Raw genomic sequence first — 25870 nt, 5'->3', positions numbered from 1 at the left:
TTAAAGGGGGGGATCAATGTACATACCGGTACCGTAAATAAATAAGCCCTACCCTGAAAATAAGCCCTAGTGTGTTTTGTGTGACTAAAATTAATATAAGACCCGGTCTTATTTTCGGAGAAACACGGTATATATATATATATGATCTAAGTATATATATACACATATACATACACACACATACACTGTCTAGGTGTATTTTACTATATATATATATATATATATATATATATATATATATATATATATATATAAATAATCCAAATGAAATAGGCTGCTCTCCGGACTTAAAAATTCCAATCTTTGTTAAAGTTGATTAAAAAATACGACCAACGTTTCGGTCCCCGTTCGGGACCTTCTTCAGGGTCAAATTCAACAGGACAATACAACACATTACATATACTACCAATATATACCATTAATAATTAAGTAAATTACTCACCAAAGTGTTTGCCGCCCAATCCGCCATCACCCTGTGTACTTCCGGGTATGCGCGCGCATCTCTGAACGTGCCCCGCCTCCCATTACGTGATTGTGCGTGTATAACTACCTCGATCACCAGGAGCTACGGTTTCCATAGTGATAATACACAAAACGCAATATGAATGAATCAAATAAGTTCCTAGTTACAAATACTATAAAGGGAACATAGATCTAAGGTGCTAAAAAGTGCATAATATGTATAAAGATAACCCTTGAATTTTATGGTTATTAAATATAAAGTGTATAGGTTGTCTAATACAAAGTGCTTGAATTGAAGTGTGCATCCAGTAGCCAATATTAATATATAAAGTGCCCAGTGCAAAACTAACTACAAAATCAGTGCTTAAAGTGAGCCACACTAAACTTAGTGCTACCAAATGTCATATATCTCTAATCCCCATGGTACACAAATCCATAAATATTTAAATACTATACATAAATACATATCAATTAAAAGCATTATAATAAAAACTTTTTTAATTAGCTGGTTATTCCTACAAGAAAGAATGATAAGTAATGTTTTCCACACTAAACTTAGTGCTACCAAATGTCATATATCTCTAATCCCCATGGTACACAAATCCATAAATATTTAAATACTATACATAAATACATATCAATTAAAAGCATTATAATAAAAACTTTTTTAACTAGCTGGTTATTCCTACAAGAAAGAATGATAAGTAATGTTTTCATTAAGTCCCAGAGGTGACACAGTATTCAGTTGGTTAATCCAAAACGCCTCTCGTTGGAGCAACAATTTACCCCTATTGCCCCCTCTCCGGGGGGGAGGGATATGGTCTATCCCGATAAACTTTAGGGATGCCAGAGGGTGCTTTTTGTCCAAAAAGTGCTGAGCGACAGGTTTATCTGTTTGTCCATCCCTATACGCCAACCTTATGCTTGACTGGTGGCCCCTAATCCTCTCGCATAGGGGTGTTTCAGTCTTGCCCACGTAATGTAAACCACACGGGCACACCAATTTGTAGACTACATAGGGAGTTTTGCAGGTAATGGTGTGTCTTATGTCATAGACCTTATTAGTGTGTGGATGGTTGAATTTTTTTGCTGTAATCATGTGCCCACAGGTCACACACCCTAAACATCGAATGCATCCCCTTATGTTGTGCTTGTCCACTTTGGAGTAACTTTCCACTGGGTCGGTATGTACCAACATGTCCTTGAGGCTTTTACCCTTCCTATAGCATATCAGTGGTTTCTCTCTAAAAATCTTCGGCAAAGTTTCATCCAAAGCGACCATTCTCCAATTATCTTTGACAATCGCTGTAAATTCACTTGAGGTATTATGAAACGTCATCGGAAATATCATCCTCTGTACAGGATCCTTAATGGTAGGTACCGGAGCCATTTTAGCTTTCAACAGTGCCTGTTCCAACTCCCGACGGTCATAGCCTCTATCCAGGAATTTTTCAGTCATCGCCTGCAATTGTAACTCAGCTTTACTCACATCTGAATTATTACGAATAACTCTTTGAAATTGCGCCTTAGGAATGGATTTTTTCAACGGGGCTGGGTGTGCACTGTCTGCATGCAGCAGAGTATTACGATCTGTCGGTTTTGAAAATAATGTGTGTTGTATTTCCTTAGATGCAAAAGTAAGTTCCAAATCCAAGTACTGTACACTAACATCACTAACACTTGCCGTTAATTTAATGAGTGTTTGCAATAAGTTGAGCTGCTCTGTCATAGAATGTGCCTCACTGCAAGTGCCCCTCCACTATGGAAACCGTAGCTCCTGGTGATCGAGGTAGTTATACACGCACGATCACGTAATGGGAGGCGGGGCACGTTCAGAGATGCGCGCGCATACCCGGAAGTACACAGGGTGATGGCGGATTGGGCGGCAAACACTTTGGTGAGTAATTTACTTAATTATTAATGGTATATATTGGTAGTATATGTAATGTGTTGTATTGTCCTGTTGAATTTGACCCTGAAGAAGGTCCCGAACAGGGACCGAAACGTTGGTCGTATTTTTTAATCAACTTTAATAAAGATTGGAATTTTTAAGTCCGGAGAGCAGCCTATTTCATTTGGATTATTTATCATTTTGGAGCTTTGGTCTGGCGCCCGGCGTTGGCTTATGGTACACGTGAGTGCTGGGGATTTCAAATAATTTGTATATATATATATATATATATATATATATATATATATATATATATATATATAATTTTATATATATATATATATATAATTTTATATATATATATATATATATATATATATATATATATATATATATTAATATCAAATTACACGTAGACTGATACTGATTAAATATATATATAATTATTGTTATATTATTGCTATTGCAAATGGTATGCCTTTATGGGTGTACATTTTATTCCTGGGCTACTATACAGTCTCAAAGGCAACGTAACCAATCTGGCGAATTTCAATTTCAAATGTAATGTGCTATATTTGACCCTGTAACTTCCCAAAACACCATAAAACCTGTACATAGGGGGTACTGTTTTACACGTGAGACTTTGCTGAATACAAATATGTGTATTTTATTGCAGTAAAAGCAAACAGTATTATGACATTGACAGTTAAAATGTCATGTAGAACTAAAAAAATAACATTTCTAATTTTCTCCCATTTTTTTCATATTAAATTATGTTTCATAGCTAAATATTTGATATTAAATGAAAGCCCTGTTTCCCCTGAATAAAATGATATATAATAAGGGGTGCATTTAATATGAAAGAGGTGAATTACGGTTGGACAGACATGTAACGCAAATGCCAGGTTTTGTTTACGTGTACATTTCGCTCAGTCTTTAAGGGGTTAAAGCCTTTGTAGATATGTTTGTAAATACTTGTCCATTTACATCTAATGGGGAGATAATTCATTGGAAAGTGTTAGTATAGTTCAGTTCTAAAATTCTGGGTATTTGTTGAATATGTTAAGAAGGCTCCACCCGTTCTGCTCTAGTATTCTGACAATACTTTTTGTCAAGGAGGTTGTCACTTCAATGGTATAATGATTCCCACCCTTGTAGGGACATTGTAGCAGACCTGTTCCTCTCTCTGTTTGATTGTCCGTAACTCCCTTGTTCATTCCCCGAATGAAGGCTTGTTCCCCTTTTTGTACCCCCTCTCCGAACACCAACCAACCCCTGACTTGTTAACTTCAAAGACTTAATTAACTCAAGTACTTTCCCTGGGTGGCCGTCATTCGTATTACCGAACACACGTGCTCTAGTGAATGGTGGCCATTTTGTCGCCTGAACGCAGGTAGCAGTACATGGTCATGGAACTCTTTTCGGAGACGCGATCCTGCAAACCTCTCTGTAACTGAGAGATAATTGAGTTACTGGTCTTTGACTCAATTATCTCCCAGACACAGGGATGCCTGGGAGGGTTTTTTGTTATGTTGTATGGAGACCCCATGCTGGGGGTCTGTGCATAAAATGCCAAGTGTGGCACAATAAAGTCAGTTAGATTCCCAGAACTGTGTGTTGTCCAGTTACTGGGGAGGGTAGAGCTAGTCTCACTACAGTGCCTTGTTGCAGAGTTCCAGTTACCACAGTGAAGAAAAGTCCCTGTCAGAACTAGAGCTTCGCTAAAGACATTAACAGTGTTCACAGAGCCAATCCTGTAAAAAAAAAAAAAAAAAACACTGTTTTAGCAAAAATATTAAAGGTTTACTATAGTCACCAAAACAACTTTAGCTTAATAAATCAGGATTGGTGTGTACTTCATGCCTCTGTTGTCTCACTGCTCAATTCTCTTCCATTTTGTTACTGTTTATGCAACTATAGTCACACCCCCTGGCTGTGACTCACACAGCCTGCATGAAAAAAAAAATCATTTTCAATCAGATGTTAACCTATTTTACTCATTTTTATCTCCTGCTCTGTAAATAGCACTTAAATCACACACAAGATTGTCCTGTAGGGTCTAGCAAGCTATTAACAGTGCAGGAGACAGGACATTCTAAATTAAACAAACTGTGCAATATAGGACATTTATACATAATTTCTCTCTACAGGGAATGTTTAGGAAAGCTGGGCAAGTGTGACAAGGACTGCATAGGCAAAGTGATTTAACTTCTAAAAGGCATGTAATTGAGCATTGAGACTGTAATGGCATGATCTATGCACCCAAACTACTTCATTAAGTTAAAATAGTTTTGGTGCCTATAGTATCCATTTAACAAAACTTATTCATTAAAAAGACTTGGCATTCTGGCTGCGTAGTTGACTTCTGGTGTGAGTAGTCACATAGAGTGAGAGCTCCGAGCGCCACGGGACCCGCAAGCCATAATTTTGCAACAATTAGCAAATATGTTAGAGCACTCGATATCTCACATCATAAAGCATATACCTATGGCTCCTTCCAAGCAGATGAAACTCATGGACCCAGTTAGGAGGACAAAAAAGGACCGCCACAAGTCCATCCAAGATGGAGACAACCATGTTGAAGCGCTTCCTGCCTACATCACAGCCATCTGAAAGGTTGTAGTCCCGGAGGCACAAGATACTGCATGTCAATTTGACAGTCTGCACAGACTACCAAGACCAGCAAGATTCACTGCGGACAACCCCAGGGATGTGATTGTGTGTTATCACTACTATCACTACAATAACCTACTACTCACGGCAGCCAGAAAGACGCCTACACTGCCAAACCCTTATCAAGCAATAACTCTCCATGGCAAGACGGAGAGAATTTGTAAATATCACGAATATTTTGCACAATCACAATATCGTCTACAAATGGGGATATCCCACAAAGCTATTGGTATGGAAGTATGGCAGAACACATGTTATGGCAGAACTAGATGACGGCTTTAAGAAACTGAAGGACTGGGGTCTCTCAGCCACTTCAAGTGCCAATCCACAGAAAGGTAAATGCTAGCTAAATGGAAAATCACCTCTTCATCCCACAGGCCTAAGTGACTCTCAGTCACTATAGGATCGTCGACATGTGACTAAGTAACAGCATAGGAATGGAAGGGGTTTTAGGTAAATAATTAGACGAACCAGCAAGGGAATGGAAGGGGTTTTAGGTGAACAAACAGACGAATCAGAGGATAGATTTATAGCCCAGAGACAAAGGATCTGCCACAATGCTCCCGTCTTGTGGAACACCCGGCAGACCCGGATTAACCCTTTTTGGGTTAACTTGGGGATGTCCGGACTCTGCTTAGGGGCTGAGTTCTGTTTGTCTGGAAAATCCATCTGCATTGCCATTTTGTTTCCTGGGTCGATACTGGATTGTAAAATTGTAAGGCTGCAGGGCCATAATCACAGAGTAAAAGGCTAGAAAGTAGTCCTCTCCAAAACCCAGTGGTGACATGGCTTTCACCACAGTATGCATCCAAGAAACCCATTTTTGCTAACAAAACCCGCCACAACTTAAATCCAAAAAATATCCTGTTGCATACTGCGCTTATGCCCCTTAGAAGTCGAAAGGGGTTTCAGTGCTCTTTCACACTGATTGGGTTTTCTCCCCTGTAAAACAATTTACAGACTGCCTGGGTAGAGTGCTGATTCTAGTTGGAGACGTGAATGGGATTCAGGTGACGATAGCCTCCTTATATGCCCCCAATGAATCTCAACATACATTCCAGGAGGCAGCTTTTAAAAAAATAACTAAAATGGCAACAGACCATATAACCATATGCGGGGACTTCAACTACACGTTGGACCGCGATCTGGATGTTTTGAGAAAAAGGAACAGAGCCCCACACAGGTCTTTGCTTTGTATGAGTCAGTGTGTGTCCAAACTGCTGCACACCCATGACCTATATGACACATGGAGGGATTTTTACCCCTTGGTTACGGATTATTTATATTTCTCGACCATACACATGACATACTCACTACTTTACATGTGCTGGGTGGGTAAGCAAACCCAGACACATCTGATGGATATTTCTATAGGACAAAGGACGTGGTCAGACCATGCTACTGTAGTGCTTACAATAAGGGTCCCATACCCTGCGAGAGGGAGGGGAAAACGGCACCTGAATGAGGCCACCCTGGACTTCCCAAATACTGTTCAGGTGTTGGGGGGAAGCAATAAACAATCACTATTCCAACACACACTACCCAATGGTTAGCCCATAAAGCAGTTTTGCAGGGACTGCTGATCAAGCTATGTTCCCAGCGTAAGAAAAATAAATGTAGGGATCATTCTAGATGTCTCAAGGAACTAGTAGCACTGGAAATGCAGAATAAAACATACCCATCTAGAAACCTGTCCAAACAAATAGGAGCAGTTCTAAAACTAAATTCCCTTCATTTTCTCCCCCACGGGTGATAAACTCTACAACCCCACTATGATAGTTGAGGAGCTTGAAAAATTCTACACTCACCATTATAATTTAAAGGATGACAAAGCTGTACACACCCCGACACCTACCAATATTCAAGCCTTTTTAAATATGTGTTTTGCTACCGGGTCTCTCATTTCCACAATCTGATGCTTTAGACACTCCCTTTACAGAAGAGGAAATTAGAACAGCAATTAAATCCATACCCAAACAAAAAGCACCTGACCCAGATGGTCTCACAAATTATTATTATATTAAACTTGAACGATATTTAACACCGTGCCTTTTTAATGTGATAAAACAATCTGGCGATATGCCACTGAAATGTTGGAGGCATACATCATAACGTTGCCCAAACCTAACAAACCACCTACCTCTGGGCCAAACTTGCACCCAATTTCCCTGTTAAATGCTGATGTCAAATTATACGCAAAACTGATAGCATTAAGACTCAAACCCATGCTGCACACTGTAATCTCAGATGAACAGGCTGGTTTTGTACCACATAGACAAGTGGGAGACAATACAATATACTTCCTAGATTTGATAGATTGGACCCAACACATATCCCAGAGGGGTATTATATTAGCTCTCAATGCTGAAAAAGCGTTTGACCACTTAAATTGGCAATACATGGTTATGACGCTAGGCAAACTTGATCTCTCCCTAATATTCATCAAGAGTATAATGGCCTTCTATAATGCACCTTTTGCCAAAGTATTCATCTCTGGCTTTATGTCATCATTATTCATAGAAACATAGAAACATAGAAACATAGAAACATAGAATGTGACGGCAGATAAGAACCATTCGGCCCATCTAGTCTGCCCAGTTTTCTAAATACTTTCATTAGTCCCTGGCATTATCTTATAGTTATGATAGCCTTATGCCTATCCCACGCATGCTTAAACTCCTTTACTGTGTTAACCTCTACCACTTCAGCTGGAAGGCTATTCCATGCATCCACTACCCTCTCAGTAAAGTAATACTTCCTGATATTATTTTTAAACCTTTGTCCCTCTAATTTTAGACTATGTCTTCTGGTTGTGGTAGTTTTTCTTCTTTTAAATATAGTCTCCTCCTTTACTGTGTTGATTCCCTTTATGTATTTAAATGTTTCTATCCCTATAACTAAAGGCACACATCAGGGATGTCCTCTGTCCCCATTAATTTTTATCATGGGTTTGGAACCTATCATAAGAACAATAAAACAAACACCTACAATTCAAGGTCTGATGATCCCGGATGGGGAAAGGAAACTGGCACTGTTTGCAGATGATGTCCTGTTCTTTTTAACCTCGCCGGACTCATCTATCCCATCCTTAATGGAAGTGCTTTCTTTGTATGGGAAAATATTTTATTATAAGAACAATGCCTCCAAAACGCAAGCGTTCCCTATCAATGTACCTGGAACTTCCATTCAGCTCCTCAAACGGTCATACTCATTTGACTGGAGAGATCAGTACATCGCCTACTTGGGAATTAAATTGACGAAACACCGACAAACCCTCCTACAACATAACCATGAAGCCCTTATCCAAAAACTATGAAACATGCTTGACCAATGGAAGGTTACAGATGTCCCCTGGCTTGGCAGGGTCAACACTATAAAGATGATGGCACTCCCACACATTCTTTATTTATTTTGCACATTACGTATAGCACTCCTGAACAACCTACTCAAAGCATACAGGCCACACTGAACACAGAAACATCTGGAAAAGAAAACCACCTAGGATCAGAGCAAATCTGAAATGGCTGCCATTTAACAAAAGGGGTGTGGGGATCCCATGTATTTGCCTATACTACAGGGGATTGCAAATGTCTGATATGGCTACCCCTAAGACTTTCAGATGTCGCATGGCACCATAATGTATTACCATACTGTGTAATTGTATTATTCCTTGTTTTTTAAACTAATAAAAATGATATATTGGGAAAAAAAAAAAGAATTGGCATTCTAAAGCTGACGTTTACCATATGGTGAATTTATATGTAGGTAATTATTATTTTATAATGTGGATAAAAATAACATGATAACACAACACTACTCACTACAAAAGTCTTGCAGAAATTACACCAGATTCTAAATACTTGGGATTAGTTCTTCTGTAACTCTTTGTCTTGGGATTGTTTGTTACAATAAATTAATAGTATAACTGTCATCTTAGAAGTAATGAATGCAGACTGAGCAGAATTAAGTGGTAAGGTTTTAAGTTGTTAGGGCATTAGATGCCATTTCATGAATTTGACTCCACCTTGACTGCTGTATCACTTACCCACATGTGAGGGAAGCTCTAAACCATTAAGATGTCAATATATATATTTTGTGAGGTGAAAAAAGGAAATTATCTAAATATTTCTGCCCAATAACTAGTAATGTACAAACTCATATGCCCTCACTCATAGGCAGCAGGTGGGGGCTATTGATAACAGTGGCACCTAGTGTACCTCAGGCCTATGGGTGGGAGCTCTAATATTGCTAAATGGAAGGGAAAATATATCACCAATCCACCAACCTTGGGCAGTGGTTGTGGGCTATATAATAATCAGCAGGGTAGTGGATATGCTATTGCTCACCTACCCGAACCCATTGGCTCAGGTGAGGGGTAATAAATGTGATGGTGGGTGTCCATTGTCCACCTCTGATTTATGGGCAATTGTCTCACACCTACAGTTAGCTAGCAGTCCACACGCCCGTAGCCACCTCCCAGAAAAAAAAAAAATACCTACAACACTCATAATAATATTAATAATAATAATAATAATAATAATAATAATATGAGAGGATATTTAATAGCTATAAAAAATGACACTTTTCTTTAGATGTTTTTTCCTAAATCTTTTTTTTACTTTTTTTCCAAATTAAAATCTGTAAAAACCAGCATGCCTGTTAACAATAAAAATTGCGAAATAAACTTGCATTGCAAGAGTTATTGGCTGGCTAGAGCAGTGGTAACATCAGTCCACCCCACTTATCCATTTTGGTTGGGAGAGGCCTAGTCGAACAGCCTCACCAGTAATTGTTTTTGGTCAATACATCAAATTATACATATCTGTATAGATCGATTGGAAGCTCATTCAAGCAAGGCCTTTCTCTAATTGTAAAGCACAGTTGAATATATCGATGCTATATTAATAATAATGTCTTTGTTGTGCTACGCAATTTCAGTCAAATTGCTCTGGTTGGTCTTTTTCAAAAGAATTTGAAAAGACCACTTGCAAGGTCAAAATTACCCACAGTTGTATTCTCCTAATAAAAGAAGACACTGTTTACTGGTTTCCCACTTGTCATGTATCAGGTGGAAGCAAGAAATATGCTGTTTGATGAGTTACATACACAATTCAACCAATCTGCTGTGCTAGTAACTTATACTCTGCTATACTGGGTCACCCCAAAACTAGGATATCCCTCTAGTTACTTCCTGCTGACCCAAAGAGCTTTTACTCTCAAAGGTCTGAGAACAAGGAAGGTGGCCACATGCAGGTTAACCTCCACACCCACAGTGAGTCACAGAGCCAGAGCAACCTCATAATTACTAGTCTTAAACCTAAATTTGTTAACAGCCAACACTAGGAAGCTATTCACTTGCGATTTAATACATTAAAAAAGTGCATATAAAAAAAAGATAACTAGTACAGATGAACACAGAAAATAAGATGAGAATTACATTAAAACTCTAGACCACAGTACGGGTTTGTCCATATAAGTCTCCACAGAACACCCAGTGGTTCTGGGGTGTTCTGTGGAGACTAAACAATAAAGAAGGGACTTCAAGACGCATTAAATAGAGCAATAAAAACAGCAGACTAGCCCAGACTAGCCCATCCAATGCTTATTCATCACAATGAGAAATATTATTTACACAATCTTTAAAAATGATCTCTTTATGTAAAATAATGTCATGTCCGTTATACCTTCACTGAGAATACATCATCTTTTTCTGTGTTTTTAGATCAGCTATGGAGCAACTGATCCCCATTTAGCAAACAAACATTTTTACCCATCTTTATTCCGAACCCTTCCCAATGACCAGATTCAGGCTGAGGCCATTGTTAAGTTACTCAAACATTTTGGCTGGACCTGGATTGGAATAATCACAATAGATGATGAAAATGGAGAAATACAGAGTCGGGAACTGAAGCAAATAGCTGTGTCAAATGGAATATGCATTGAGTTCTCTCTAAATATTACTCCATACGTGAACTTTGACCTGTCAAGAATTAAGAAAAATATAAAGACTCTTAAAAGCTCAACATCTAACATCATTGTGGTTTGTGGTTCAGTTTCTGCTTTTTCAGTTTTTAACATGGAAAAAGAAAGTGAAGCTATGTATGACAAAACATTTGTCATTCCAGCCAGTTGGCATATCCAGTTTGAGATAGAAAATCAGGCTGCTATAATTCTTCTCAATGGCAGCTTAGTATTTAGACACCCATCCAAGAGCATTCCAAGTTTGCAAAAATACTTGGAGAGAGTCAGTGTTTCAAGTCGACCACATGACACATTACTAGAAATGATAATGGCTATGAAACAACAGTGTTTGTCATCAGATGATAATATGAATAAAGTAATGCAGCTTTTTCTTAGAGATAGTCTTCATAACTGCAGCAAGGATGATCTTCTGATAGACTTATTTACGCAGCAGGAATATTATACGCAAAGATTTCAGGCGACATACGAAGTTTATAAAGCAGTCTATACCATGGCCCAGTCTTTGCATGAAATGCAATCATTCTTGTCGTCCAAGAATCTGGAAAAATACAGACACAAACTAGAGGTAAATTTAAAATAACGTCAGGTCTTAAATGATTTTCCCACCTAGAGTTCACATGGATTGAATTTTTTGCTATGGCATAATTTTAGTTATTTTTTGATCTTTAAAATTATTAATTATCCTCCTGAAACCCAGCCCATTAACTTGTGTCCTCTGTACTGGACATTTCCTTCTCATGCATCTCCTTTTATTCATTTGAGCTACTCGATCAATCCCTACTGTATTATAAAGATGACATCCTGGGTTTTCCAGTAATACGTCATGTGATAGGCTGGGATGCTGGGATCTTCCAAGGTAGGAAATCACAAAAAAAGAGAAATTGGATGACAATTTTTTTCCTCGGTTCCCAGAAGAATATTTGGAGAAAAAAAACTAAAATAATATATATATTACACGATCCAATAGCTCACTACTACTTATCCTAAAACCTGAGATTTTTCTAATGTTAGCCTTTGTGATGGACCGCCTGCACTGTGATGGAACACCATAACTACTGCAAACCCCACGAACCACCGCAGCTTGGTTGGGATATCACCGTCTCTTACCCATCCTGGACCTATGACCAGGATCCAGCTTCCAGTGGGTAGACCTCTTCTAGTCCAGAGAGCGTAGCAGAAACAAGCTATTACAAGAGCTTAGTGATTATACTCAGGGGAGTATAGTGATTATAGCAATCCCCCAGAGTGTAGTTTTCCAATCCCCCAAACATAAGCCGAAACTTCATGAAGGTGCAAGATGATCTGATCTTTAATGGTTCAGGTTGGCTTTTATACAATTCTCCAGGCCAGAGGAACACTCCCTGGACCTGATGGGGCACAGAAACACAAAGGACACAAACCAATCAGAACAAACATACAGTCTGTGACACGCCCATGTACAGCACACAATCCCTCCCCTGTCCTTGGGAGATAATTGAGTAAAGTCCTGTAAGTAACTCAATTATCTCCAGGCAGAAAGAACACATTTTATCAAAGTTCAGAAAGTACCACAAAACATAACACACCCCCATGCCCAGATGGCCCTGATCTGGGTGAACAACATATCCAAAAATCACCCAGATCAGAGCAGGGGTTCAAAAGTTTCATGGAACTCACTTTTTGACTGTCCGTAAGCATGGCTTCATGCCCAAAACAGTTCCAGGGAATTAGGGCCAGTGGTCAGTCTTTCTTTGTGGAGTACAAAAGTACTTACATTACATGAATGGAGCCTTTTAAAGTGTATTGGGGAAGGTATGTTGCAGGGCCCATAGTCACAGGGTAGCAGGCAGGCCCCTCCAAAAACTCATGGCAAACTCACAGAAAAGGGGAAGTTTGTCACAGCCTTGATTGAGTATTTTTGAATAAGCTTTTTAAATTATTTAAATTTGTTAGAAAAAAATATCTTTCCAAATGATTTATCTAAAGACATCACCATTAAAGTCTATAGGAATTTTTGTAATCAAATAATTTTAGTTTTAGTTTTTTGTTTTTTTTTAACAGATTTGAGTTGTCCAATAAATGCTAAATCGATGCCTGTATGCCAATAATGCAGCTGCATGAGATGTCATCAACAGATGTATAAAATGTAAAAATATTGAACTGTGACTTGTTACAAACTTTTCAATTTTATTGTTTCAGCACTTTTTAAGAAAGGTTCATTTCAAAGATCCCATTGGGGAAAGTACAACTTTTAATGAGAATGGAGAGATCATGACAGTGTATGAAATTAACAACTATATCCTGATAGACGATTCAATAGTGACAGTTGTTGTTGGAACCTTCAATCCATCAGCACCTGATGAAGGTCAACTCATCATCCTTGAGAGTGAAATAATGTGGAAATATTCTGGAAATAAGGTCAGAATTATTAATATTATAATTCATTGTAGAGTTCCAATAAATTCCTCTGTAACAGAACTCCCTGGCTGGGTACCCCCGCTAAAGGACCGCTTCCTAGCTGGAACAGGATAGGGGACTAGCTCAGTGCCCTCCCACTGACTGGAAGGCACACAGCCCTGAGCCCTGAATCCTTACAAGGACTTCCCCCACCGAATCCTCCAAGAACTGGAACAGACTAGAACAGTGATTAGCCCTTTCCCCTCCCAGTAACCAGACGACAGATAGCTCTGGGAGTAAAAGTCAAACTGAAGTTTATTGGAACACACACAGCTTTTATGCAATAGCCCCTACAAGGGGGTTTACAATCCAACATTACAGGGAAATCCCTCCCAGGATCCTCTGTGCCTGAGAGATAATTACCTGAGCCAACACTTATAATTTAAATATCTCTCAAGGACAGAAATACAGCAATTTATAAAACACCCCAAAATACACATAAAATACACGAAAACCCCACAAAGGTGGCATCCTCGGATAACCCCAATCTGGGTGACCAACATATCCAAAAATCACCCAGATCAGTTAAGGTCTTTGAGTTTTCCATGGAAGTCCCGTTTTTGACCAAATGCACATGTGGCTTAAGCCCAAAATAATTCCATGAAATCAGTGCTAGCGATTGGTCAACTTTGGTAACATAAAAATGAAAGAATACTGAATGTAGTCTGTATTTGAACCATGGAGCTTGTTACCCTCATCCAGACGAACAATTCCAGCAAACAGTGTTCTTCTAGGATCTACAGAACAGAACGCAGACTATTCTGGAAGTCCAGCGTTGTTCGTAAGTTTCAGTGTCCGATTTTAGTTCCATGAACTCGACAACCAAACACCACTGCCTGCATTCATGCAAACAAGATGGCCGCCACCTTGTGGTCGTTCATACGTATTGCGACCACCCAAACGAACAGGGGGTTTAACAAACTCACGGATGGTCCCTGGTTCATGCGGTTGTTCGGTTCGATATAGGGACATTACACAAATCAAGCCATTTAAACTGTCTTTTACAGGTTTCCCTGCAGGGCCCATAGTCTGTGAGCAGGAGGCTGGCAAGCAGGCTTCTCCAGGAGCTTGTGGCAAACTCACGTGGGAACGGGAGTTTGTCACAACCTCAATGCTAGATACAATAAGTGGAGCTTCTTTGACTGATGATAACTGCAGAGTAACTTTTAGGAAACTTGCCCACCACAAACTTGCCATCCCTATTTAGATGGCTCTAAACGCTGCAGGGTGACAAAGAACGCCCTGCGATCTTATGTACTTACCCGGTCGCCAGCGATCCCATGCCACCTGTAATGACAGGTACTCCCCCTGCTGTCTGAAAATGAAATAAAACATGTTAAATCAGTGTAAAAATAAATAATATATACTTAGATCATCACTGTCAGTGACAGTGACATTTTTTGAATTTTTCACACACAAATGGCACTAATATTTGTGTTCAGCGAAGTCTCCCGAGTATAACAGTACCCTTCATGTACAGGTTTTATGGTGTTTTCGAAAGTTACAGAGTCAAATATAAGGCTTGTGTTTCAGTTTTTTCACATGTACAAGTTGTTAACAAAACAAAACGTAAACAAAAGCTGGCATTTGCGCTATATGTCTGTCCAACCGTAATTCACCTCTTTCATATTAAGTGCACCCCTTATTATATATCATTTTATTCAGGGGAAACAGGGCTTTCATTTAATATCAAATATTTAGCTATGAAACATAATTTAATATGAAAAAAATGGGAGAAAATAAGGAATTCTGTTATTTTTTTTAGTTCTACATGACATTTTAACTGTCAACGTCATAATACTGTTTGCTTTTACTGCAATAAAATACACATATTTGTATTCAGCAAAGTCTCACGTGTAAAACAGTAACCACTATGTACAGGTTTTATGGTGTTTTGGGAAGTTACAGGGTCAAATATAGCATGTTACATTTGAAATTGAAATTCGCCAGATTGGTTATGTTGCCTTTGAGACTGTATAGTAGCCCAGGAATTAAATTTACACCCATAATGGCATACCATTTGCAATAGTAGACAACCCAAGGTATTGCAAATGGGGTATGTCCAGTCTTTTTTAGTAGCCATTTGGTCACAAACACTGGCCAAAGTTAGCATTAGTATTTGTTTGTGTGTGAAAAATGCAAAAAACACCAATTTTGTCCAGTGTTTGTGACTAAGTGGCTACTAAAAAGACTGGACATACCCCATTTGCAATACCTTGGGTTGTCTACTATTGCAAATGGTATGCCATCATAGGGGTAATTTTCATTCTTGGGCTACCATAGGGTCACAAAGGCAACGTAAGCAATCTGGTGAATTTTAATGTGAAAAAAAATGAAACACAAGCCTTATATTTGACGCTGTAATTTTTGAAAACACCATAAAACCTGTACATGAGGGGTACTGTTATACTCGGAAGACTTCGCTGAACACAAATATTTGTGTTTCAAAACAGTAAAAAGCATTGCAGCAATAATATCGTCCGTGTAAGTGCTCTATAGCATATATATGATCTAAGTATATATATATATTTTTTTTACACTTATTTAATTTATTTTTATTTGATTTCCAGCCAGCAGGGGGACTAACTGTCATTACAGTTAGTCCCCCTGCTGGTATTGCTGCAGCCAGCTATCCCGGCCATGTGATTGTTAGGTCATCACAAGGACTTCACTCTCATATGGCCCGGGGGGGCTGAAGATGGCGGACGTGCCGTGGGGGCTCCCTGGGAGTCCCCCCAACAGCGATCGCCGGCGTGGGATCGCCGGCGACCGGGCAAGTAAAAAAAAAAGGAGGGCATATAATTACGCCCAGCAGCGTTTAGAGCCGCTTTAAAAAGGACGTAATTGTACTCCCTCCGGTCTTAAGTGGTTAATCCTTGTGCAGTCCAATTACAGGCTTTGATTTGTTCAACTCACTGGCTCAGTGCAAGCATGTGCTTAGGGCCAGGAAGTGGAGAGAGACTTTAACCCCTTAAGGACACATTAAATGTGTGACATGTCATGATTCCCTTTTATTCCAGAAGTTTGGTGCTTAAGGGGTTAAAAGAAAAGACCAAGGGCAACATAGTGGGTGAGAGGGAGCACACAGTTGGTGGGAGGGTGAGAGCAGGAAGCTATGTTCCCATTGCAGGTGCTCTGTCTGCAAGGAGGATAGGGCCAGTACATGGATTTATGTCTACACAGGCAAAGACTCATGTTGCTGCCCCAAAAATGTGTTTACACCTTTGTGTCTATTAACACCCCTTTTGCCCATGTTACCTATCCTTTTGCCCTTTTTGTACATCTTGCCACTCTTTTGTTTCTCATTTCCCTTTTTGTCATTTTTGTTTGTATCCCCTGTTTGTCATTCTTTTCATGATTTTGAGTCTTTATCACACTTTCTGTGTCCTATTAACCCCTTATGTATTTTATCCCCATTCTGAATGTCTTCCCCCCTTTAATGTATCGTATCTCTTTGGCCCTTTTTGTCTCTTACACTCCTTTTGTTTTTCTCTCCCCCTCTAATTTTCTTGTGTATGCATGTATATATACATATATCTTAATTTAAATGAGAAAATATATCCATATATAGGAATGGAAACACAATCGCTTACTGACAAAGTTTTTCTAATCTTTACACATACACATGCACTGACAGGCTCATACATAGGCATATACAAGCACACTGGGTCATAGCCAAACACAAATTGGCTCACTCATACTTGCTGACACACACACACACACTGGCTCTTACACGCATGCTGCGTCTTACACACACACAGTGGCTTTTACACAAACACTGGCTCTTGCACACACACACACACACACACTGGCTCTTACACACACACACTGGCTCTTACTCACACACACTCACTCACTTGTGCATATGTACACACACACACACACTGACTTTAACACACACAAATTCACTGGCTCTTACACAAATAGAAAACAAATGTAGAAGAACTCCTAGAGGGGGAAAACTCCAAAAGCAATTGCATTGAAGTACAAATATTCAAGAGAAGGGTAACAGATCCAAAAAAGTAAAGTAAAACAAATCACTTTATTGGGTCTTTATTATCGGACAAATTTAATGAAAAAGGAAAGAAAAAAATCAACAACAAACTAAGTGAAACATAAACCCCAACCCTTTCTCTTCTGTACCCCCTTTCAAATGAAAAATACCAATAAAAACAGAATGTTAAAAAAGTGCATATTGTGAAAAGCTGTGTGAGAGCATTAAAACAGACAGCTGGTAGACACTTCAGCTTCAATTCCGTGGAGTTGGATACCCAATCAGTATGATGATTGGACCTTCTAGTATAATATTAGACTAGACTATAAAGTATCATTAAATAAAGGGAATTAAACTATCATACTAGAGTTAAATACCATAACTGTTTAAATTCATAGGCCATCAGCTCAAAATTCTTATACAGGGGAAATCCTATGATAAAAATATCCAAAAAATGTGAATAGGGCTGCTGACTCTCAAGCTCTCTCAACAGAAGAGGTGAAAGAAGTCCTTGTCTTGTAATACGATTAGAATTCAGATTTCAGATTACAGATTACAAGCATACTAATTAGATATATGGTAGATAAAACCTGAGGCAGTAGGCTGCAGTAAAAACCAAGCTGAGCAGACTTTACAGCTTTACAGTAGTTCAGATGATTATATAGAGCTGTCACAGTTAAGGTATTGTATAAATGTAAATGTATAACTTGGATACACATTAGACACAAATAGAGCTGACACTTTAGAAGATTAACAACTGGAATGTTAGCAGTAACAATAGTAACCTTATAAAAGTGCCACTATTGGGGTAGTCTAGTTGATATAGTCCTTTTTAAAGGAAAAAGTATTATGATTGAATGTTCATTAAGTAGATATAGTGTGACAAACTGCCCTGGAACCCTGTTATTTTTCCAAGCCCAAGTTATTTTCTCTTGGATTCGGTAGTTGTATCTAGCGAACGCAGACCACCCCGTGACTCATTATCTTCAAAGTAGCTCTCTCTGGGTGGCCACCGTTCGTATAACCAAAAGACACGTACTCTGGAAAATGGCAGCCATCTTGTCTCCCAAACGCAGCCAGCAGTACTTGGTCGTTGAGTGTCTGGAATTTAAGACGGATACTCTAACTCACAGTCTCTGTGATTTTGTATCACCGCCTGCTTCTGTTCCCTACAAGCCAGAAGAAGGCTGTTCAGTGTAAAGGTATGCAAGAACGAGACAAACAATCACTACTTATGAGCCATGGGAACCGTTTGGCATTTTGTTCATTTTGGAACTCTCGAAAATGACTGACCGCTACCACTTTTCTTCTGGAACTAATTTGGGCAGACGTCATGTGTGATGTCTGTCTGTCAAACCTTACCACGGTGGTGATTTGGCTGTATTCACCACAATTACCTCTCCAGTCTGTGCCTTGCAGCTCAGCATCTATTCCCCAGGTTCCAGGAGTTACTACAACCTGTCGGGAGACTACAGAGGCACGGCACATCTCACCGGGAGCAACCCACAAACTCTATGGAACTCTTGGTTGGATTGCGGAGTTGCTGTGGTCCGGTAAAACTTTGTAGAGAGCACTCTCATTTCCAGGTGCACCTGTTAGAGCACTTTCTGGAGAGGAGCTCAGTGAGGAAGAGAGGCATCAAAAGACACCTTGGACTTGAGGGAGCTCCCTGCCCCAGACCCACTAGTGGCAGGAGAAGGTGACCAGGAATTATGCACAAACGCCTGGATCTCTGAGGAGGATCAGAGAATAGCTGTACTGCTATAAACATTAGAGACATATCACTGTACCCTCTTCCAGAGTGGAAAAGCTCCTGATAGATCCCAGTCAAGGTGCGGCGACTGGAGTTGAAGTGCTCCAGGTTCCCTGGTTGCAGCTAGGAGGCCAACTTCGCAGAGGTACTAAGCCAGAGTACGGTGGTTCCACCACATTTACCTTTCAAGGGATCCACCCCTTATGTGTCCACTCAGAACTCGCATCTGATTTCTAAGCCTCTCTTATGCCGGTACTGTATCAAGAGAGCTGGAGAGCATATAGATAAAACACAATGATTAAATAATCATAATACAGTGCGCATATACGTTCTTAAAATCTATTCTTAACACACTGTATAAAAATGAGATAATGTTATACCATTCTAGTAAACGTTAAACTCGGCCCCTGTATACTATGTGTGTGTAACACTGTGGGAAGTCTGGATAACAGTATGTACACAAACACACCCAATAGATGAGAAGTTAATCAATGCAACAGTCCTGATAATTATAAACACAGATATATGGAGATAGAGCAAACCTAAAAAAGAAACAGGAACATCACATAGAATAGCACCATTTAGGGAATCACCCCCTATTGTGTTCAACGGATTGCACTGACAAACATCAAGGCAACATGGGCTGTGAAAATACAATTATTTGGGATGTCATATAATCTCAGGTGATTAGATGCTATTCCTGGCACTCCAAAATGCTGAAAATAAAATACATGCAGTATATTTTGAATCTTATAAAAGATGCAATTTATTGCACTTAACTGGATAAAATCCTATTCTGCTCCATTCACAGACATTCTTGGCCTGTCTGACCTTTATTAACATTCTTGACATTTTTCACATATTGTAGTTTTTTTATCCTCTTCCTCATGCCATTTTTGAATGGCTTAAATGTTTTCTACCTTAGTTTGTTTTGGAAATGTGTATATGCATTTAAATTAAAATGTAAAAAACAGATACAATTTGTATATTGTAATAGCTTTTTTATTGGACTAATGGAATTGTTTAATGGCAAGTTTTCATGAGAACCTCCCTTTCTCAAATCTGAAGCATTTCTCAAAATTAAAAAAAATTAAATTAAAGTAGTTCTACTTAAATTAAAATGAAAACATTTATAAATGAAAATGTTAGTCAAAAATAGCACACTTTGAAAAAACAAAAATTCAATCCAACAATCTGTTTTTTCAATTCAACATAACTTGCTGTTCAATGGCCTGAAGGAATTCCAATTATGATAGTTCTGAAGACTGAAACACTATCAGCGTTATTCACTGGGTGTGAGAATTCAAGGTGAAGTCAACTATGTTTCCAGTTTGGTAACTCTGGCATTACATTTGAAATCCTGATGAAAGTCCATGTATGGGGTTTGAAATGTCGATATTTTTAATGATATGAATTAAAAGTTATGGTTTACTTTAACTGTATGAAGACCTTGGAGTGCGGTCATTTTCACTTTTGTTCATACATATATATAATGTTGTTTTGGCTCTAGATTCCTCAGTCGAGGTGTTCTGAAGACTGCCCTCCCGGTTACAGACGGGTATCACACAAATCAGAATACATTTGTTGCTTTGACTGTGCTCCATGCGCAGATGGAGAGATATCCAGCCAGACAGGTAAACACAACGTATCTATTATTCAATGAAACTACGGATTATCGACAGGGGGAGGGACAGGATGGTGACTGGGCATATAACTGGACTATAATTATAGCACAAACATACAAACTATTTTATAATTTATTTAAATCTGTAGACTTTGTCTACATTTTATCTGAAAACCAAACACAAATGAACCGTGTTTGTCTCACCTCAAACACCTGTGTATGTGTATATATATATATATATGTATATATATATATATATTTGGATGACACAATTTTCAGAATTTTGTTTCTGTACACCACCACAATGGATGGAATTGAACAACTGAGATGAAATTTAAGTACAGACTTCCAGCTTTAAAGGGACACATTAGTCACCAGAACAACTACAGCTTATTGATTTTGTTCTGGTGAGTATAATCATTCCCTTCAGGCTTTTTGCTATAAACACTGTCTTTTCAGAGGAAATGTAGTGTTTATATTACAGGCTAGGGTTTCCTCCAGTGGCCACTCCTCAGATGGCTGCTAGAGGTACTTCCTGGGGCAGTGCTGCGCAGTGTGATTGACATTCAATGTCTTCACCCACTGCATGGAGACACTGAATTTTCCTCATAGAGAAATATTGATTAAATTAATCTCTATGAGGAGATGCTGATTGCCCAGGGCTGTATTTAACTTGTGCTGGCTCTGCCCCTGATCTGCCTCCTTTGCAATCTCAGCCAATCCAATTGGAAAGCATTGTGATTGGATCAGATCATCACTTCCAAAGATGTCAGCCAAATAGGTAGATCAAGGGTAGAGCCAGCACCAGTGGACTGGATTAAATATAAGATATTATTACCTTTAGGGGGGTGGGTGGGGGGCAAAGTAGGTCCAGGGGGTTAGATGGTGTTTTTTTAACATTATAGGGTCAGGAATACATGTTTGTGTTCCTGGCCTTATAGTGTTGCTTTAATTTAAGGGGTTGAACAAACTATATTGTATATAACGTTTTAGAATTGCAACCATTTTCATACAGTTCCCTTATTTCAGGTGCAAAGGAAAACAATAACACAATCATAAATAAAATGTTAATTTGTATTACTTTGTCAAGAATCCTTTGCAGGCAACGACAGCTTGAAATCTGGAATACATGGATATCACCAAATTCTGGGTTTCCTCCTTTGTAATGCTTTGCCAGGTCTTTACTGCAGATGTCTTCAGTGGTGTATTTTAGATTTGTGCTGCCCTAGGCATGACAGGAGTCCCCAATCTAAATTTTCCCCACCCCTTCCTTTTAAAGCCACACCTTTTGCTGTAAGATTAACATCTAAGGCAAAGAAAAGGTTTGTTTACTGTAAGAGCAATAAGGATATGGAATTCTCTGCATGAAGAGGTAGTTTTATCAGAGTCCATACAGATGTTTAAACTGCAATTGGATAAATACTTGCAAAAACATAACATACTGCGATATCATGTCTAATTAGTGGGGTAATAGCTGCTTGACCCAAGGAGACATCTGACTGCTATTTTGGGGTCAAGAACGAATTTTTTCCTATATGTTGCTAAATTGGAAGAGCTACAGACTAGGTGGCAAGTGTAAACATATACCAAATGCTACCCAAGGTGCAAAAGGTGGAGAACATAAGTGGTAGCAGCTGAATAGCGAAAAGCGTCAGGGAAAACATGTGAGTCTAGGTGCGTTCCGGCACCGGGTAAGACATCCAAGCGGCGTGGAGGGAACCAGAATGTAGAAAAAGTGATATCATATATCACTCATATGACTCACTGTTAGCTGGCACCAGGGAGTGTGGGGCCGAGAGGAGGCGTCAAAAAGACAGAGATGCCATACAGGAACTTCAGTGGACGTGACCCGGAAGTCTCAACAGGCGTGAACCGGAAGTGACCCTATGCAGAAACGTCAGACCACTACGGTAGTGCAGGTAAGGGGGGAGTCCGTTAACTAGGTCCCACTTGCCCCTCCCACAACTCCAGGCAAAGCCAATTTTATTTTTTTGGAAATTGCTATTTGCCAGATTGGCTATGTTGCCTTTGAGATGGTATGGCAGCCAATAAATCAAAATTAACCCTACCATGACCCTACCATTTGAAAAAGTAGACAACCCATGGTATTCAAAATGGAGTTTGTCCAGTATTTTGTAGTAGCCACTTAGTCACAAACACTGGCCAAAGTTAGCAGTTATATATTTTTTTGTGTGTGAAAAATGCAAAAAAATAATATGAACGCTAACTTTGGCCAATGTCTACTAGAAAATACTGGATGTACCCTATTTGCAATACCTTGGGTTGTCTACTTTTGCAAATGGTATGCTATCATTGTGAAAAATTTTATCCCGGGGCTACCTTACAGTCTCAAAGGCAACATAACCAATTTGGCATATTTCAATGAAAAAAATGAAATGGGCAAGCCTTATATTTGACCCTGTAACTTTCAAAAACAAAATAAGACCAGTACTTATCACAACGATGATATCACCAGCGAAAGTGCTGTTTTTTTTTTTAATAAAAATGCAAAAAACAAATAAAAACGCTAAATTTGGCCAGCTTTCGTGACTAAGTGGCTACTGCAAAAGACTGGACATATTGCATTTTGAATATCCTGGGTTGTCTACATTTGCAAATGGTTTTCCATAGTGGTGTTAATTCGCATTCCTGGACTACAAGTTTTATTGTGTTTTGGAAAATTACAGGGTCAATATAGGACTTGCCTATTTCAGTTTAGTTTGCTGGGTCTATGTTGCCTTTTGAGACCATATGTTAGACCAGGAATGTGAAGTAACCCCATCATGTTATACCATTTGCAAACGTAGACAACCCACTGTATTCAAAATTGGGTATGTCCTGTCTTTTGTAAAAGCCACTTAGTCTTGAACGCTGGCCAAATTTAGCATTTTTATTTGTTTTTTGCATTTTTTTAAACCAAAACGGCACTTTCACTGACTATATCATTGTTGTGATAAGTTTTACTGTTTTTAAATACTCATATTTGTGTTCAGCAAAGTCTCTAGAGTATAAAAGCACCCCACATGTACTGGTTTTATAGTGTTTTTCAAAGTTACAGGGTCAAATATAAGGCTTGCCCATTTCATTTTTTTCAAATTGGTTATGTTGCCTTTGAGACCATATGGTAGCCCAGAAATAAGAATTACCACAATGATAGCATACCATTTGCAAAAGTAGACAATGCAAGTTATTGCAAATAGGGTATGTCCAGTATTTTCTAGCAGCCACTTAGTCACAAACACTGGTCAAAGTTAGCATTCACATTCTTTCTTTGCATTTTTCACACACAAACAAATATAACTGCTAATTTTGGCCAGGGTTTGTGACTAAGTGACTACTAAAAAAGTGGGTTATCTACTTTAAAAAAATATATGGTTTGATAAATTACATTGGCCAGCTTCAAAAATGTCCCAAATAGGACATGGGTGCATGATGACAGCTGAGAAAATTCCAAGTTGGAAAACTGGAATGTGCACCCTCCAAATAAGGTCTTTTAGCCGCCCAAAAAACTGACACACCTTTGCATGGGGGGTGTCACTGTACTCAGGAGATGTTGCTGAACGCGTATTGGGGTGTTCGTTGGCAGTAACCCTTGAAGTTCTCAGTACATGTATTCTTAAATTGCTATGTGTGTCAAAAGAATCACCAATTATTATTATCATTTTTTATTTGGCATAGATTGGTGGTAAAATGGTTGCATGAAAAGAGTATGAAAAGAGTCATAATACCCCAATTTTAATACCTTAGGTTATCTTCTTTTAAAAAATATATACATGTACAGGGTTATTCAGGGATTCCTGACAGATAGCAGTGTTACAATGTAACTTGCATTAATTTTGAAATAAAATGGTTTGGAAATAGCAAAGTGCTACTTGTACTTATAGCCCTATAACTTGCAAAAAATCTAAGAACATGTTAACATTGGGTATTTCTAAAATCAGGAGAAAAATTTTAAACTATTTAGCATGGGTGTTTTTTGGCGGTTGTAGATTCGCAACAGATTTTGGGGGTCAAAGTTCAAAAAAGTGTTTATTTTTTATTTTTTCATCATTTTTTTTTATAGTAAATTATATGATATGATAACAATAATGGTATCTTTAGAAAGACCATTTAATGGCGAGAAAAACGGCATATAGTATGTGTGGGTACAGTAAATGAGTAAGAGGAAAATTACAGCTAAACACCGCAGAAATGTAAAAACATTGAGTGCACATTGATCCTCCAATAGTACACCCAGTCTCCTACATGCTTCCAGCTGCTCCATAAACACCCTCACCACCCGAATCTGGGTCTGGACAAAGTCCACCACCTTGGACTGCCCTGGACAAAGTCGCTGCTAGTTGGCTGAGAGTGTCAGCTGATAGTTACATAGTTACATAGCTGAAAAGAGACTTGCGTCCATCAAGTTCAACCTTCCTCACATATGATTTTGCTGTTGATCCAAAAGAAGGCAAAAAACCCAGTCTGAAGCGCTTCCAATTTTGCAATAAACTAGGAAAAAATTCCTTCTTGACCCCAAAATAGCAGTCAGATGTCTCCTTGGATCAAGCAGCTATTACCCCACTAATTAGAAATTATATCCCTGTATGTTATGTTTTTGCAAGTATTTATCCAATTGCAGTTTAAACATCTGTATAGACTCTGACAAAACCACCTCTTCAGGCAAAGAATTCCATGTCCTTATTGCTCTTACTGTAAAAAAACCTTTTCTTTGCCTTAGATGAAATCTCCTTTCTTCAAGCCTAAATGTGTGACCTCGTGTCCTATGTATAGCCCTGTTTATGAATAGATTTCCAGATAATGGTTTGTACTGGCCCCGAATATATTTGTATAATGTTATCATATCCCCTCTCAGGCTGAGAGTGTCAGCTGATGTTTTAAGCTAATGAATAGCTCCCCATTAATAAATATGGCTTGAGAAAAAAAATGTGTACAATTATCAAGCCATTTGGGGAATTTGCTTAGCCCATTAACCAATGCTCTCAGCCAATCAACGGCTCCCTGTCTGAAGCAATTAAAGATTTTTGTTTCAAGAATTACAGAGCAACGGAAGGG

General features: G+C 38.8%; 1 protein-coding gene across 1 annotated transcript in view; it reads left to right on the top strand.

The window, feature by feature from the left end:
* LOC134615257 (vomeronasal type-2 receptor 26-like) overlaps positions 1-25870 on the top strand; it is a 61902-nt gene that overhangs the window by 18621 nt on the left and 17411 nt on the right. Inside the window, exons 4-6 of the mRNA XM_063459745.1 lie at positions 10749-11573; positions 13187-13405; positions 20702-20825. Of these exons, the coding sequence (XP_063315815.1) occupies positions 10749-11573; positions 13187-13405; positions 20702-20825 (1168 nt within the window). The remainder of the gene's footprint in view (positions 1-10748; positions 11574-13186; positions 13406-20701; positions 20826-25870) is intronic.

This window comes from Pelobates fuscus, chromosome 6 (genome assembly GCF_036172605.1).
Source record: "Pelobates fuscus isolate aPelFus1 chromosome 6, aPelFus1.pri, whole genome shotgun sequence".
NCBI classification, from domain to species: Eukaryota; Metazoa; Chordata; class Amphibia; order Anura; family Pelobatidae; genus Pelobates; species Pelobates fuscus.
This window is presented reverse-complemented; position numbering and strand designations above follow the sequence as displayed.